General features: G+C 51.0%; 3 protein-coding genes across 3 annotated transcripts; 2 read left to right on the forward strand and 1 right to left on the reverse strand.

Annotated features, from left to right (window-relative positions):
• Positions 1–938: 938 nt before the first annotated feature.
• Positions 939–6,146, reverse strand: K441DRAFT_694083 (P-loop containing nucleoside triphosphate hydrolase protein). The gene is made up of 12 exons (XM_067652697.1): positions 5,117–6,146; positions 4,979–5,059; positions 4,626–4,929; positions 4,404–4,577; positions 4,264–4,350; positions 3,412–4,212; positions 3,307–3,361; positions 2,485–3,023; positions 2,392–2,428; positions 1,709–2,335; positions 1,374–1,641; positions 939–1,303 (listed from the first exon to the last, which is right to left on the reverse strand). The coding sequence occupies exons 1-12, from the start codon at positions 5,909–5,911 to the stop codon at positions 1,283–1,285; spliced, it is 3,789 nt and encodes a 1,262-aa protein (XP_067506990.1). The 5' UTR covers positions 5,912–6,146; the 3' UTR covers positions 939–1,282.
• Positions 6,147–6,500: 354 nt separating this feature from the next.
• On the forward strand, positions 6,501–7,281 carry K441DRAFT_363121 (uncharacterized protein). Its single transcript, XM_067641396.1, has one exon. It carries the CDS (start codon positions 6,605–6,607, stop codon positions 7,055–7,057), a length of 453 nt encoding a protein of 150 aa, XP_067506991.1. The 5' UTR covers positions 6,501–6,604; the 3' UTR covers positions 7,058–7,281.
• Positions 7,282–7,724: 443 nt separating this feature from the next.
• On the forward strand, positions 7,725–11,641 carry K441DRAFT_363128 (uncharacterized protein). Its single transcript, XM_067641397.1, has 2 exons — positions 7,725–7,822; positions 8,035–11,641. The coding sequence occupies exons 1-2, from the start codon at positions 7,805–7,807 to the stop codon at positions 11,434–11,436; spliced, it is 3,420 nt and encodes a 1,139-aa protein (XP_067506992.1). The 5' UTR covers positions 7,725–7,804; the 3' UTR covers positions 11,437–11,641.
• The last annotated feature ends 271 nt before the right edge of the window (positions 11,642–11,912 follow it).

An 11,912-nucleotide genomic window follows, 5' to 3' on the forward strand; every position in this document is an offset into this window, starting at 1 on the left:
AGGACTATTCTAGTTGCCCTAGAGAATTATCCTAGTTGGCCAAGAGAATCGAATTGAAGCAATTTTAAACTTGCCTACCGTACGCTTCCGCTTTCCCCCACTTTTCCCCCACGCCTCCGCCAAAACGCGAATGCAACGCTGTCTCTACAGAGAGGTCGATGAAATTTGGCAATATTGTACGGGTGGAAACCTCACAATATTTAACAAAGATCACGACACTGCGGAGGAAGGCCAATCGCAAACAGAGGTGTTCACTACGATTGCTATGTACAATTGGTGGCAATCAAGCGAAATTGAGTGCGTACCAAATTTGAGTCTCGCCAAAGTTTGGAAGCTGGTCGTGCACAAAGCTGGTACTTCTAGCTTCCGTAAACATAAGCACTGCTGGCAAGCCATGCTGGTCATTCCTTGCCGCTAATAAAGTGTATGGTCCATTGCATCAGAATATGTCAATAGTCTATCCTTTTTTCTCTGGGCCTAAATGTACAGCACACCGCTCTCACTCTCAAAACCAACGGCCCACTAGTATGATCCTTACTTTCAAACAGAGCCTAATCCCAACTAACATCTAGCCCTTCCTCAAATCGCAGCCCGGATCTACGAACATGCTGTGTCGAGGGGGAGCATCGATACAGCTCCATGCCGTACCATGACGGAGCGTCTAGTTGTCAATGCCGCGCATTGCATAACATGAAACATATACAGCAGAAAGCAAACATCTTCAGAGCGTGCCACGACACAAGTAGACGCTGGAGTCATCTGCATGCCGCTATCCCAGCGCTATGCAACGCTCTAAATACGGCACAATATGCATGATTTCAACCCGGTGAGTCAGTCATCCGCAACAACCCGTTGCCGCAGATACCCATGCCGGAGCAGTAGAAACAATCAGCGTCACGTCAACACAAGCCCAAAGCCACACACCAGAGGAGATGATTCCCTATGAATGATGTGTGTGCATTGTCTACACTATGTACTCCTCGCTCTCCCCGCCGGACGCGCATGTCCCACCGCTCCGTTTCGCTGCAAAAGCCGCCCCAAAACAAAGCAAATCAAAGAATATGCAAATGCCGCGGTTGAGGCTTTGACGTGAGCCCCATCAAGGAAAGACAGAGGAATAGAGGTATCAAAAAGAACCCACTTTGAATTGAAGGCCTGCTTTTTCCCAATGAAATGAAACAGAACATGTGACGTACAGGGAAACAGGACAGGATGATTCAGATGAAATAACAGGACACATGAACAGCAAACTCCCCCCACAAAGGAAGACAAATGGAAATGGTTAGCGCAGGCCAATCACGCTCTGAGAAAGGCGTTAGCTTCGTCTTCATCATTGCAAAGGGCGATAGTCTCAAGGGACCAAGTCGACTTACCATCTCAAGCGTCCATACCCGTCGAATCCACACCTTCAGCGGTCCATCCACGCCTTCCACATCGTTCAACTCGACACCTTCCCACCAGCATCGCCGCGCAGGCTTACGCCAGAACAGGAGGAGTTTCTGCGCCATACCAACAGCATTGCTGTTTGCAAGATCGTTCCCTTTAATATCGGTCCTTAACCGTGCAAGCGCAATGCTACATATAACAGCTTTATTAGGCTCGCCAGCCCGATGGCCCCATCTATCGTCGTGATTAAATCCACTAAAAAACTCCGCGTTAGCACGAGCGGTAATAACCCCTCCTTAATTAAGCAACGATCTCGACTTACCCAGCAGTCAACATCTCAATTAAATGTTGTTCTGTCGTCCCCGGTTCCTCGCTTTTCCTCAATCCGGAGAAAATACCGTCTTGCTTAAGCAATGCCTTGCCTGCCGCCCGCTTCACCTCAATCATCTCCGTCTGCTCGACATCGCGCCTTGGGGGAATGGCATAAAAATCCAGATCCTCCCTCAGTACGATAATCCCTGCACGGTCCTGCAACATATCTCTTGCAGATCCATGCATAGGCTCGATAGGAACGGCCTCAGGAGCATGATCGGAACCCGCTTGTGTAGATGGGGAAGGGGGTGAAGCAGGGATTGTTTGGGCCACATGTCGGAAGAATTCGAGCATATATTGCAGCGAATTAGGGTCGTACTGGGAATAATAAAACATGTCAGATAGATATAATGAGAGGTTGGACAGGCGGTACGTAATCATTTGGATGGAGTTAGGGCGATTTGAGTGGGGAGTAGGGGGAGAAGAATCGGGGCTACCGACATCTACTGGGTACACATCACCGTCATGGTATGAGTTCATGTGCCCGTCAGGAAGAAGGCCATTTGGAAACAGAGACAAAAGGACAAATTCGGGAAGAGTCAGAAGTTCGTCTCGAGATAGTGTGAACCGCGTGCCTCTGTATATGCATGTGAGTAGCGAGGCTCGAACATAAAGCTACGAGTGGATTGTTACCGGAGCTCTAATGTGATATTCTCATCGGAACCACCTGCTAAAAGTCGCTGCCGTTAGTCGAAAATTCGTAGATTAGGCTGGAACCATTCTCACCTCCTAACGTATTTATCGGTGGTCCGCCCCCCTGCGACACCTGGGTTATGATGCTTGCAGGGCCTCCTGCAGTCGCCATGACGTATGTGAATGAGTCAAGCGGGCTTGATCCTTCGCTGTACGGTGGAGGAGGCTCTCCGTCGTCGATATCCTTGCTGCTAGAACCGTCCTTTGTGTCGCGCGGAAGAGCAGCTTTAGTCTCGGCGACAGCCGCGGCCGCAGCTGAAGATGACGACTCGGTGAAAGGTGGTGCTGGAGCAAAGGCCGGAAGAGACTCGCAGGCGTTGCTGGTAACGACGGCCTTGTTCGGGTCGTTAGAGGTTTCGGAGGGGAAGTAGAGGGAAGAGAATGGCGGAGGGTAAGGTGATTCGCCAGCGGTTGTCAGCACTGCTTGGTCGGTGGCGGCTAGCGTGATTGAGTAGAGAGGGCGAGGACTATCGCTTTCGCGAGAAGGTGAAGTTAAAGGAGTGACGGGTACGGGCAAGCCGTCGCTAGAATCTCGTGTCGGCGACAAGGTGACGGCTGTGACGAAGTCGATTCTGGAAGCAGCAGATCAGCGCGAAGGGGCAAGGGCACTGTGAAAGTCAATTGACCGAGGGCGCTAGTGGGTAGGGGAAAGCCTATTGCATTGGAAGGAACAAATGATGAAGAATATAAGTTTGCTGGGCGATGGGCAAGGGTAGTAGTGCAGTCTGCTTTGCGAGGCTCTTGGGAGGTCGTCAACAATCAGGACACGGACAGGCCCAGAAGTGCCCGCCCCCGGCGGTACTAGGATCTACACCCAAAATGGCATGGTCTGGATCTACAGAAGCAACTTCATACTCTCCCAGGCCGAGGGCAAAGTGGTGCGCTGTCAACGCTGCCACTTTTAGTCTATCTAGATATTTTGATGTTTCCTGTCTCTCTACTAATGCGCCTGCACGACACCTGCTTCATTTGCCTGAGCAGTAATTCTGCGCTTGTAGTCCTTCACCGTGCCGTCAAAGTGCTCAATCGTACCGTTGTCACAGACCCACAAACTTGTGCACACGTTCTGCAACATCGTGACATCGTGACTAACCATTAGTACGCCGCCCTGAAATTTCTGTAGAGCTTCGGATAGTGCGTCCATGGCTTCAATATCAAGGTGATTCGACGGCTCGTCAAGCACCAGAATGTGCGGGTTGGTCAACGATAGGCAAGCGAATGCTACACGAGATTTCTGACCTCCAGAAAGCAGCTCCATCTTTTGCAGTCCAGTCATTCCGGTGATACCAAACGCTCCCAGATGACGCCGGTACTCTTCATCCGACTTCCCTGGGAATTTGGCTGCCATAAATCCAACTGCGCTAGCGTTCAAATCCAGTGCATCAACATGATGCTGAGCAAAGAATCCCATCCTGAGACGAGGATTCTGCGAAATCAATCCCGAGCTTGGTTGAAGTGCTCCAATGAGGAGCTTCAATGCAGTAGTCTTACCGGCACCGTTGGGACCAACAATACCTATTCGAGAGTCGAGCTGCACGTCCAAATCAACGTTCCGTAAGAGCGGTTTGCCAGGTGTGTATCCAAAAGTGACGTTGTCCATCTGGATGATTGGAGGAGACAATTTCTCAACTTCAGGGAACTTGAAATGTACAGTATATTCGCTCTCTGGGGCTTCCAGGACCGGCATTTTCTCGAGTTTTTTAATCCTAGATTGAGCTTCCGAAGATTTGGCGGCATTGTAACGGAATTTATCGATGAAAGCTAAAAAAAATAGCTTAGTGGAGATAGAAATAACGAGCAAAATTTTTTTACCTTGGAGGTGAGCGCGTTGAGCCATTTGGTTCTCATATTCCCGCTTAGCTGTCTTGCGGCGTTCCTCCTTCGTAGCGTAGAAGGAATCTACCGCTTATCAGCATAACTTGCCATAACAGAAGCTAAAGGGATCAACATACCGAAATTAGCACCCTTGTAATAATCCAAGCGTTCAGAATGTTGGTGAATAATGTCTGTTGCAACTTCATTCAGGAATGCTCGGTCGTGAGATACTACAAGCACAGTGCTTGGGTAAGTCTGGAGATAATTCGACAAGAATGTAATAGACGGCACATCCAACATGTTGGACGGTTCTGCCTACTCATCAGCCTTGTATTGTATGGAGAGTCCTGTAGATATACCATCGAGAAGTAGTAGATCGGGTTCACAGAAGAGCGCTCTTGCCAATGCTAATCTCATCCTCCAGCCACCAGAGAAGGTCTTAGTAGCAAATTGTTGGCGCTCTGCAGAAAATCCCAACCCAGCAAGGATGCTTGCGGCTCGTGGCTCTGCTTTGTCTGATTCCATTTCGGAAAGTTTTGCGTGGATATCGCTTAGGGTAATATCGAGCCCTTCACGTTGCTTGTCCAGCTTCAAGGCATCTGCTGACGTGTCTGCCATAGTAGACCGCTCTGCCTCGAGCTCTGCCAGCTCTCTCGATATTTTCTGCAGAGGAATTAGAATGCTAGAGTGGCTCGTCGCAGGACAAACTTACGTCCTGCTCCTTCAACAAATGCTTCCGCCAAACATCAGCATCCAAAACGGCCTGCAGAGCTGGCGTATCATCACCAGTAATCTATATCACTCAATCAGTCTCACACAAAGAAAAGGTTAGGGTCGTAATGTAAGTTACCTCTTGTTGGACGTGCAGAATCGATATATGCGTTGGAATAGCCACCTCTCTTCGGCTGAGAGCTCGAAGCAGTGTAGATTTGCCAATACCGTTCTGACCAACAAGACCGTACCTTCGGCTATATGCCAAAGTCAGATTGGTATCTGTCAAGATTCTCTTCCCTGCAATTGAGATATCGATGCTATCGATCTTGATATCCTTGCTCTTAGAGCTTGAGTCGGAACCCATCTGCAGAGGATTGACAGCCATGAAGAACTCCTCATATGACTGAGCCTCATCAGGCTGATTGAGAAGCCTGGATGCTTCATATTCAACATTTTTCATAACCTTTCTATCCTGCTTGGCTCGGATTTTCCGTTCCGCTTTCTCCAATTTCTTGCGGTCTACCCTGGACTCTACCTTCCTAGTGTTTGCAGACTCAAGGTCTACACCTCCACCCGTCAAACCTAAGGTAGAGGATATGTTTCGCTGGGAGCCAACATGGATTGCGTGGTCGAGCTTCTTGGCCGACGGGGCCATCTGCCTTCTATCTTCATCACTGCTATTTGCTGCACTCAACAGAGAGATGAATTTCTCTACCAGATTCTGTATGGTAGCCTCATTCTGGCTTGAGAAGTCACCTGATGCAGAGAGAAGCAGGGCGGTAATAGTTGAAGCCGCCTCCGCTAGGGGAGAGGGAGAGTTGGGGTCCGCGTCTGGGGTGAAGCTGTTGGAGGCATGGGTTAAGTAGCCGACCGAATAATCTGACAGAATGGGGTCGATGTTTGGGATCTGGGCCCTTAATTCTGCCTCCATTATTTCTGGTTGCCAGCTGTGTGAGCGGTGCTTTGGTCCTACCCTCGGTTGGAGCGGGCGATAAAATTGGAGTTTGTGGCGTTTCGCGGAGGCAAGGTCGAAAGGCGATCTTCCACCCCTCTAGCCTTGGCGGCCCGGTTGCTTACCAGCCAGGTATCTCAGGCAAGCTTGTGCGGCGTCGCTGTTGGGTGGTAATTTGTTTGTGCCACGGCGATTCTCCGGGCACAGCAGAAGCGTCTTCAGAGGGACGAGAGGCCCAATTGCTAATTGCGGGTTCCTTCTAGAAGCGCGGAGGAAGCGCAGAGGATGTGCATACAGCCAATCACCCGTATCCGGGCAAAGAGACGCAAAATGGGGGCACGACGCGTTCAGAACATCAAACTTCAGAGGCTGGCAGGCAATCTGCGGCAAAACACGCTATTTCTTGCACCGACCGCTCTTCTCCACTCTCCATCCTCCATCCATGACTGAAGCGAAGCTGCATACGATGCACGTCAAGGATCTGCCGGTATCTCAGAGACGCTGTGTTGTGGAACGCCATGGCTCCAGATGCTCGAATTGCGCCAGCTTTCAGTCGTCCACAGTCGCGCCCTGTGCTGCCAGAGTCGCCAAACAGGGTGACAACTGCCTTGCTTGCAGCTACATCCGTCAAGCCTCAAAATTTTGACATATTTTTTTGCAGCTATTCTACTCATGTCGCCTGCGGCCTTGACCGATGCTGCGCTCCAAACACCTGCTTTCTCCTCCATCCACAAAGCCCACAAAGCCCGCAAGCCCACCGGGCCCATGATTCTTGAGTACAAGAGTCCATGTCTCCTCTTAGCCAGGGCTCACATCCCACTGTTTGATATGCCTAACCTCGCCGCCATGCCGCGCTCCAGCCCAAGTTTGCTCGCTCGCCTTCCGACGCGACTGATATCCCTGTCTCCCTCTCCCAAATTGCAAATGTATTCCCAAATGTTCCTCCGCGTCCCTCTGCGGCTGACGTGCTCGCTGTTTCGGCCTGCCAGGATCTCCAAGCAGCACGCTCACAGAGCCCACCATTGGCTTTGCCCTTCAGCCCGACGGCTGGGCGCCTTAGATGACGCCGTAAAGAATACCCTCAGTAGCATGCTTTTTGCTGTCAGAAGCCCAGAAGATGCCTAAAAGCAATCATGCCTCCAGGCCTGTTCTTCACGCGGCGTTGATGACGGCTGATATTGCGGCCTCCCCCGTCGCGGTTATGGTCAGTGCAAGCAGCAGGGACAGGCGCTTTATATCGTCTGACAGGCTTTTGCCCGGTGTTTACGTCTTTACACGACCTCACGAAACCTTACATAGCGGGTACACTTTTGGTAGACTACAGCACTTAGCCTGATAGTTATCCGCGCGATTTCAACGAGGGCAAGTCGTGCAACTGCCCGTGGGTTGTCAGTATGCTTCACATATCATGATGAAAGGCGCATCGGCCATTGCAGCATCAGGGATGCCACAGTGGCCTCCAAACACGACAGGCCAGCGAGACGCTTCTGACAAAACGTGATGCTGGTGGCCATGTTGACATTCCATCTGCCATAAACCGACACGCCGGCCTATTTTCGCTTGTGTCCACCAAAGCTGGGGCGGCCCTGGTCGACTTCCCCTACCAGTCGATCCTCCAGAGCCAATGCCGCATTTCTTCCCTGTGCCCTCCGCCTCTGCCACAAACACTACTGCCCTCCACCCTCTCCTCTCCCCTATGTATGACTGAGTAGTTGCTCCAGTCTTTCCCTTGCCGGCGTGGAGCTCGCATCTTCGTCCCGTGGTCCTCGAGCTCCCTGAGGATGCCATAATGCTCACGACCACGCACCGCGTCGTCACGAGTACCTCCTCGATTGTGCCTTGCAGGTCACGGCGGCTTGGTCTGTAGGAAGAATGAAAACGGTTCCAACGGTAATTCTCGCTGCTCTCGCTGCTCTTACCCTCCCGCCGCGTCCTCCTTTCTCCCGCCCTCCACCCCGAGATGGCCATCGCCGACACTTGTTTGGGCTGCTTCAGGCCTCATATGGCTCCCGCACCCCAAGCGCGGCTGTCCCCTCCCCAATTTCATATCTTTCGCATCCCAGTCCCACCGCCTGCAATGACTGACCTGTCGTGTGATACAGCTTTGTGCTACTGCCACTGTCGTTGGTGCGTCCGCCGTGGGATTGTCCTTTGGGCGAACAGAACATTCCCTCGAACCCCCGAACAAGAGAAAAGCTAATCCAGCCAAGGTGCTGGACGCCAGACCAATGCCTTCTGTAAATCACACGTTATGTGCGACAAACACTGCCCTCGCTTTCAGCTCCCCGTTACCTCTGTCCGCTCCTGCTTCCTCGCGCGTCGCAACCCGACGAAATCCTGATGGACGGCCATCACAACGCAAGATAGCCAGAAGAATGACGAGCGGTGATGCCTCCCAACTTCACGATGCTATGAATAACGTATACGCACCTTCCAGCGATCATGACTTCGACGAATTCGATCCATCCGTAACGCTGCGTTCTCGTCCGTCTTGGTTAAAACGACTCTCGACCATCTCCACGTCTCAAAATTCCAGTCGTAACTCCAGTCCCGGGCCTCTATCGCCGTCCGTTTCATGCTCGAATGGATCCATGGCATTCTCTCACGACGGTTCTACTGCGCCAATGGTTGGAAAACGCTCGCCTTCGCCCTTACCTCCCAACAAACTCGTCAAGCGCTCTTCATCAGTTCGAGTCGCTCGAGACTCTCCATCTCAAAGCTCCGGCTCAAGATTACCGACGCTTCGCCGTCCCGCTACAAGTCATCAGCGCTCAGCTACACTTCAACACCGAACCAGTCTCTTAGAGATGCCCATTGAAGACTCGTCTTCTTCTGATGAACAGCAACTTTCATCGGAAACAGATCAAGAAATCCAGTACACACAGTTTTTTTCTGCAAAGGTCGCGAAAGAAAAGACATTATCAAAAAAGCGGAGTGCTTCGGGAAACCCGAAAGCTATCAAGCGCATTTTCCCAGATGGAAGGCACCAACCAACTCTTTTGTTAGCTAAAACCGTCTCAGCATGTTCGCTGGAGGTGGATGATTCTTCAAGTCAAGATGGCGATAGTGTATATTTTGTTAGCAGGCCTGCAACGCCGTTAGAAATAACTGCTTTCCTCTCGCCCAATGCAGAGACAGCAAATCCATTAGAAGATCACCCCGCTAAACGTCGATTGCCTGAGGAAGTCACCCATGAGGTTCGGCCACGACGGTCCTTCTCCATCGGTGACTTATTATCTACTGGCTCAAACTCAAGGAAACAGCGGGCACCTAAAGTCCCAGCCGCTAAATTAGCACGCAAGTCGAGCAAGAGAGTAAGCTCCGCTCCGCTTCTTTCGATGGGGAGCAGGCAAAGTGTCACAGCACATGGAGAGTCACAAAAGCAGGAGAAGCGGCGAGATGCTACTGATCCTACTATGTTCCGGCGGGAAATCTATTCGTCGCCCGAAGGCCCGCGGGATACAAGCAGAAAGCAAGAAGGGCCATCAAGTGATTCATCACCTTTACCACCTCTACCACACTCCGATAATGTTCGGTCAGAAAACAACTCGCCACCGTCGCTACGTAACAACGATTCTACACACTCTTCTAGAGGAAGCCCCAGTCACGTCCCTCCCTCTCCGACTCTGGTCCAGGCTGGAGGCCGGCCATCCCGACACTCCGTCGCTCCGTCAGAACAAGCCTCAACCTTGGTCGGATCTGACAACGAAGCTCGTGGAGTTGGGTCCGGTGATGAGGATGATACCGATATTCAGAGCGAAACTGTGTTTGATTCACTGCGTACGGGCGCCACACGAAGTACTTCCGGAGCACGGGGGCCCCGCATCGAAACGATATTTGACGAATCACCTCCACAAATATCAAAGAGTAAAGTGACCGCTTTAAGGGATCTGCTACCGAAGGGGACATTCCGAGATCAGAATATGGACAGCATCACAGGCAATCAAAGCATTACTGAGGAAGAGGAAAGCATATCAACGCCAGTGCGAACTATTGTTCCAGAACGAGTGGACAACGAATCTCCCACTTCTGCGCGAGTGATTGGCAATTCACTATTTCCCTCAGTCATTCCATCTTCCCCTCCCGACGTACCAAAACCGCTCAGTCTAGGAACTTTAGAATGGGACACAGTCGCTGAAGAAGACGACAGCAGATGGTCTTCTGATGAAGACGAAGACGAAGACCTCTGGGGCGAGTATCGCGATCAGATACCAGCCACCCGAATTGCTACGCCTCTATGTCTTAGGCGAAGTAATCCTCGCCTGCTGGCATCTGCATCAAGTCCTGTATCTTCCTCAATACAGCACCTAGCGGCAGATTATACTGATAGGGATGCGAGAAGTAACATCTTTGATTGGTCCGAGCAGCAACCAGCCGATAAAAGTCCAGGCAATCGCACTCCGCCACGTCCAAAAACAGTACATGGGAAAAAGGATACTGACGGTCGAGGTAGTCGATCTGTTGGACGTCGGGCTCCAAGTGCCCTGCATGCCCGAAGCCAGAGTGTACCGGTTGTACCCGACGTTGCTGGCAAGCGAAACACTGTTGTTACGAACAAATTTGGAACCTGGGGCGTCGGAAGCAAGGGAGTCACTGAGGACTGGAACGATGATTTTGATTTCACTGACTGCGGTAATTCCCCTACTGTCCAAGGTACTGGTGATACGCAAAGAACAGACGGAAGCATGTCTATGGTTGTGCCCAAGAACATTCAGGAACAACAAAGCAACGTCCTGGCGAACATTGGACTGCTAAGAGAATGGGGCCTTCTCATTGAGGAATTGAAAGAACAACGGATTCGGGCCGTCTCTCTTGGTTTGTTGGAAGGTCCAAACACTAGTATGTGGGAGGAAGTTGATGCAATGATTGATCTTGCAGATCAAGAAGCAGAGGAAGGGGCTGTGCCTCCACGCCTTTCGCCGCCGTCCTCACCAGGGATTGACCTAGACGCCTTCGACGACGTGTCAGGTCCTAGCCCCAATAGCGGACGAGGAAGGCGTAAGTCAAGCTTATTAGCGAAAGACGAGGTCGCGCACAATGCCCCCCATCCAATACCGCAAAACAACCGCCCCAGACGAAAATCTATCCTCCCACCAAATCATAATATTTTTGGCTCGAAACCGTCTGCTTTAACGACGCCGTCTGAGCCAATCACGCAACGAACTCCGGAAAAACCCAAAACCTCCATCACACGGCCACGAAGGGACTCGGAAGCCAAGGCACGGTCAGTAATCGAAGCCTTGCAGAAACGAAAGAGTACGAGTGAACCTCTTTCTACTTTGCAGCCAGTCCCGCCAACCAAAAAAGTCCCATTCGACACAGCAACGCTAAGACACATCGTCCCATATGTCAATACTTTAATGCGAAAAGTCAAAGATGCGTTACGAGAAGCGGAAGGGCTGTATTCAAGCCCTAGCACGAGCCCTAAAGAGCCTCCCTTTAGCAAAATATTTCAAACCGAAAACGACTTAGCCACCCAGATGAAGTTAATGACGGTCATGTAGATTCATAGGCTATGGTTTATTGAAACATTGCGAGCGTACTGGTCTTCGCTCCAGCGGCAATTACAGTCACGAAAACGAGGCAAATATGCAGGCGGACAAAAGTTTGCTTCGAAGACCTTTTTTCCTTAGATCAGCGTTTCGTTTGAGCGTCGTGTCCTTGATTTGGGTTCTAAACTTTTGTATTGTTTATTTTGCGATAGCTTCATGTTGCTGTTTCTGCATTTGAGCGGGTCTTGCATCTCTCTTTCTTTGTCGCATCGAGTGCATGGTTTCAGGACTTCCCTTGGGATGATACACAGCACATCATAAAAGTGTTGCATGTTCGGCCGGCAGGTTGGATGCCACAGCCTATTTCTCCTTTTTTGGGAGGGCGTGAACTGGAGTTGTGTGGTTCGGTTTGACTAGATATGTCAAGCTGTCTTCTCAGGACTGTGGAGACATCGGTCATGTACAAAACTGGGTTGCTTCATCATTTG

This window comes from Cenococcum geophilum (genome assembly GCF_001692895.1).
Source record: "Cenococcum geophilum 1.58 unplaced genomic scaffold K441scaffold_9, whole genome shotgun sequence".
Classification (NCBI taxonomy): domain Eukaryota; kingdom Fungi; phylum Ascomycota; class Dothideomycetes; order Gloniales; family Gloniaceae; genus Cenococcum; species Cenococcum geophilum.

Excerpts from the sequence above, each read along its gene's own strand:
- K441DRAFT_694083 (XM_067652697.1), bottom strand. The coding sequence starts at position 5,911 with ATGGAGGCAGAATTAAGGGCCCAGATCCCAAACATCGACCCCATTCTG. Across the intron at positions 5,060-5,116 it reads TTCTGCACGTCCAACAAGAG|ATTACTGGTGATGATACGCC; the intron begins GTAACTTACATT and ends TGAGTGATATAG. Across the intron at positions 3,024-3,306 it reads TTTGCCCTCGGCCTGGGAGA|AATCGACTTCGTCACAGCCG; the intron begins GTATGAAGTTGC and ends TGCTGCTTCCAG.
- K441DRAFT_363121 (XM_067641396.1), top strand. The coding sequence starts at position 6,605 with ATGTCGCCTGCGGCCTTGACCGATGCTGCGCTCCAAACACCTGCTTTC.